Source organism: Engraulis encrasicolus, chromosome 21, assembly GCF_034702125.1.
Source record: "Engraulis encrasicolus isolate BLACKSEA-1 chromosome 21, IST_EnEncr_1.0, whole genome shotgun sequence".
Classification (NCBI taxonomy): Eukaryota; Metazoa; Chordata; class Actinopteri; order Clupeiformes; family Engraulidae; genus Engraulis; species Engraulis encrasicolus.
The window spans coordinates 41,176,083-41,180,993 of record NC_085877.1 but is presented as its reverse complement, the minus strand read 5'-3'; the positions used below and the strand labels follow the sequence as shown (position 1 = coordinate 41,180,993).

At 39.3% G+C, this 4,911-nt stretch overlaps 1 protein-coding gene across 2 annotated transcripts; it reads right to left on the bottom strand.

Moving 5' to 3' along the window:
- Positions 1-4,267, bottom strand: LOC134437224 (gastrula zinc finger protein XlCGF8.2DB-like). 2 transcript variants are annotated; one of them, XM_063186724.1, is made up of 2 exons: positions 4,192-4,267; positions 1-817 (listed from the first exon to the last, which is right to left on the bottom strand). In XM_063186724.1, exons 1-2 carry the CDS (start codon positions 4,202-4,204, stop codon positions 6-8), a joined length of 825 nt encoding a protein of 274 aa, XP_063042794.1. In that variant the 5' UTR covers positions 4,205-4,267; the 3' UTR covers positions 1-5. The 2 variants fall into 2 exon arrangements, with proteins under 2 accessions (XP_063042794.1, XP_063042795.1); XM_063186725.1 differs by lacking the exon at positions 4,192-4,267 and adding an exon at positions 2,482-2,560.
- Between the last annotated feature and the right edge of the window lie 644 nt (positions 4,268-4,911).

The following is a 4,911-nucleotide window of genomic DNA, read 5'->3' as shown; positions in this document are numbered from 1 at the left end:
TCTAGTCAGTGATACATTGACTTTTCTCCAGTGTGGCTCCTCTGGTGAGTCCTTAAAGAACTTGCCTGTTTAAAGGCTTTTCCACATGTTGTACATTGGTAAGGCTTTTCACCAGTGTGAGTCCTCTCGTGTCTCCTTAAATCACTTGCCTCTCTAAAAGCTTTTCCACATGTGGTACATAGGTAAGGCTTTTCATCAGTGTGAATCATCTGATGTCTCCTTAAAGTGCCTCCTTCTCTGAAGGACTTTCCACATGTTGTACAAGGAAAAGGCTTTTCTCCAGTATGAATCAACAGGTGTTTATGAAGATCACCTTTTTGTAGAAAAGTCTTTCCACATGTTGTACATTGGAAAGGCTTTTCTCCGATTTCTGCAGTATGAATCACCAGGTGTTTTTTAAGATCACCTTTTCGTAGAAAAGTCTTTCCACATGTTGTACATGGGAAAGGCTTTTCTCCGGTATGAATCTTCAGGTGTACCTGAAGAATATCTTTTGTTGCAAAAGATGTTCCACATGTTGTACAAAGAAAAGGCTTTTCTCCAGTATCAATCACAAGGTGTTTCTGAAGATGACCTTTTTGTAGAAAAGTCTTTCCACATGCTGTACATGGGAAAGGCTTTTCTCCAGTATGAATCCTCAGATGTACTTTAAGATGATATTTTTTTGTAAAAGATTTTCCACATGTTTTACAAGGGTAAGTCTTTTCACCAGTATGAACCCTCTGGTGTTGCCTTAAATGTCCTGCATGTTTAAACACCTTTCCACATGTGTTGCACTGAAGTGTCCTCCCAGCATGCATGTTGACCACAGGGACACCTGGTTCAAAAATAAATAAATAAATAAATATCTAAGCAGGTCGAATGAATGTTACAGAACAAAACACATTAAGCTTGAATTATTCTCACCTCATAATATACAGTATATATGTGTTTGTCTATGGGTGGGAGACGTGACGCCTTGTTTTTTCGTAACATTGGTTAAAAACCTACAAAACTGAAAGCAGATGTAGTACATTATGTTTCATATTAGTCTTAGATGAGAAGAAACATTTTTGTTAAGATTTATGTAAAGGTTTATATGTCAAATATCCTGCGGTGTGACTGTAACATTAATGAAACCTGGAATATAATATATATATAAATGAACCAACAACATTTTGAATAATGTATGAAGCATTTGGCATGATTGCATAAATATTAACTTTATATTAAGATATGTGAATGTGAAAAAAACTCAAGACAGTAATATTAACTACAAGTTCAATTTCGTAACACAAATTGCGTCCTGTGGGGTGACATGTATGTCAATGTTTGTGAATGGGCAGCTGCAAGGCCAACTACAAGGGTCTTAAAGACTGGCTCCTAACCAGTCAGTACCTCAGTTATTGGAGAGTACTGTCGAAGTTGAAGGTGACTCTTAACCTCTTAATATGTCTTCATCCTGCAATCTTTCTGTCACGCAATGCTTAGGTTCATTTTATGGTGCCCTGTGGTGTGACTGCTCTTATAGTAGGAAAAAAAGTTTTTTTTATAAATGAAAACACATATTAAGATTAAACACAATATCATTATCAAGTTAGCATGAGCTCAGATGTCAGTCATGTATACAAAAGGATTAAAATGGCCATAATGCAGTGAATTCCCTGTGGTGTGACTCCATTTTCCTGTGGTGTGACATGCTTATGCAATGTGTTGATGCAAGACACATTTCTCCAAAAATGGCAAAAATAAGGTGAAATTCCACAGACCACTAAGTGCTTTATTTTTTTCAAATTTTATCCATCATTTTTTTCAGGATTTTCAAAAACTTTTTTTTGTGTGTTACGCCCTTAAACGTCAACCACCCCTTTCTGTGACAGAAAGACAGGAATTCCTACCAATAAAGGGGCCAACCCTCAAATTAAAAGGCTATTGTACGCACTAAACACACACACACACACACACAGCAGATATTTTGTTTCCAGTGACAGGAGGGGAGAACATTTCTCTCATACAGGGCCTACATTTTGCTGGAGCAGTGTGGGGTGAGATGCCTGCCTTGCTCTCATTGCCACCCTTCAGTATTTCTTTAAATGACATAAGATCATCTGATAGCCTTTCTATGCAGACTGCATTCATACAGCTTTATTTCTTTGTGAGAAAACCAACCCTGAAGATAACACTTTTCAAACAAAGCCCAAATGTTGCTTATGACTTTGTTTATGCAGCCCTAACATGCATAATACGAATTTACAAGGGTAGCTGCAATAATAATGGACCCAGCAAAGAGGGGGACACCTTAGATTGTGTCAACAAGAAAGTTGCTAAAAACTTTATTTGTAGTCTTAGGATGGGCTTAACATTCAAAAGGAACTATTTGGGGACTGCCACCAGAGCTCAAACACAATTTGCCTTCATTTCTGTTAGCAACTAGCTACAGCTACTGTTAAATCAATTAGAAGTCCTTCTACACACTGTTTGCAATCAAATGTGGGCAATTACCTTCAAAAACGAGGCATAGAGAACTTTATCTACAGGCTCTGGTACCGTCCTTCCCTTGTAGTCTACTGTGAAGCCACCCTCGTAGTCACTACTGTGTGGAGGATCCTGCAGTGAATGCTTAAGAGGGAGAGACTGACTGAGGGGGAGGGGTACGGCGCGCTTCTTCCTACCGTCCTAGGAACGATTTCTAAATAAGAGCCGACAGCACGATCGGACCAAAAAAAAAGTATGAGCTGTCGGCTCATATTTTGAAATCGCTCCTCAGACGGTATATATATATCGTTTTTTTTTTTTTCAAAATTATTCGAGGGCCACAGATAGATGACCCCCGCACAACAAAAGGCCCGCGGGCCGCCTGTTGAGTATGGGGGCACTAGACGATAACTGTATTTATTCCTTTGAAGTTTTGATGCCCTTTTCCCTTGAAGAGCACCTGCAATACATTTATTTAAGACCCAAGGCAAAGCTCTCTCTTCCTTCAAGATAACTGTATTTATGCTTGATAAATAGTTCAAAACTTTTCACTTTTTTTTTTTTTTTTGCATTTCACGCTTTTACAATATATATATCTAAATGTATGTATACAACCACATTACTCAATCAATACTAGGAAATGGCAATATTTTATCCCAATAGTCACAATTGTGATTAGGAAATATACAATATTTCACCTTAAAATGATAATGTATGGGCATCAGGGAAGTTTAAGGATACCCTTGTAAGGAGATGAGGTAACCTGACAAGACAGACTAAATATGAGATTAAATTTGAATATTTAGTCTGGCCCGATCAATGACACATCAGAAGATCGTTGATGGATGATTGTTGCTATCACTCCCTAAAAACCCTGCATTCAAAACAAAATCAAGACACATCTCCTGCATTGTGATTGGTCTGCCAGTTTTGTGGCATCAGGCATTCTCTGAAGGCTAGACCCACTCGCAGGCAATAATAATTTTCGCTGCTGGCGGGTGGGGCTAGTTTACTGGGCTGGTGTTCAGGTCTGTCTGACCCGCTTTCAGTTGTTTTGCTTGAGAACAAATCGTAGCTGTTATCATTCTTTCACTGATCATGTTTGGGAGGAACATGCATATACAGTATACGCACACACACACACACACACACACACACACACACACACACACACACACACACACACACACACACACACACACACACACACACACACACACACACACACACACACACACACACACACCTCCCCCTCCCCCCGTACATTTCTATTATACAGGTTATACATTTATAGGTTTTCCCAGATCTTTTTAACCGATGTCATTTTGGGTGCTCTTCTATGAATATTTCCGAAACTCTTTGATGCAATCCTGTTCGGATATTAAGTGGACAAGACATAGGGTGAATTATGTGGATCAATGTTGCAACCTCGCATGAGAAGCACAATTGTGGCTGAATAGAAGAGCTTAGATTGAGATTAGTCACTTCACTGTCTCCTTACCTTTCTCTAACTGTACCTCTCACCCTCAAAGACATACACACACAGTAATTCACAAGCATGATGATGATTAATAAGGGTGAATGTGAGCTATGATGTTTTTTTAAATTATATTTTTATATGCTCGAGTCAAAAAGACCTGAACACCGTCTATGTAACAAAAACAAGGACATTGTACAAGGGTTAAATTTGATATAGAATACTCAACCACCTCTACCATTTTCTGATATAAAACTTACTTGTAGGAGACATGACATTGTTGCCATTGTTGATTAGGTTAGGGTCAATTTCCTCTTCATTATCCACGGATGAACAATTTTCTTCCTCATAGAAAGACGATTTTGTTTCATCATTCTCTTGTGCTCTATGCGAGGTGTCTTCAAAGTCCTCTCTTTTGATCTCCTTCTTGTATGTGACCAGTTGGGATGATTCTGACTCCTTGCTGATAGACGTCATACCATCATGACTGTTTCCTGTAAAATTGAACTCCTCTTCCTCTTTAATGTCCATTGCAGGGCTGATTTCTTCTTTACAGGTTGTTGTGCTGGTTGAATCATCCTGCCCTGGTTGCCACAAATACTCTTGGAGAAAATCATCAACGTCTTCTTCTTTGATTTCCTTCTTTATTGTAACCAGCTTGTATGATTCTGACACCTTCCTGATAGACGTCATACCATCATGACTGTTTCCTGTAACATTGGACTCCTCTTCCATTTTTATTGCAGGACTCATTTCCTCTTTGCTGGTTGAATCATCCTCTCGAGGTCGCCTTGAAAACTCTTGGAGAAAATAATCAAAGTCTTCCTCTTTAATCTCCTTCATGGTCATGACTGATTGAGATAGAAGTCTTAACACGGTAGGGTGTACCGCAGCCACTGCACCTTGCGGGAGTAACCTCCTGCTCCTTCTGTGCAGTGGCTGGCAACGAAATCGCTCCTCCCAGACGTCTTCAGCTGAGG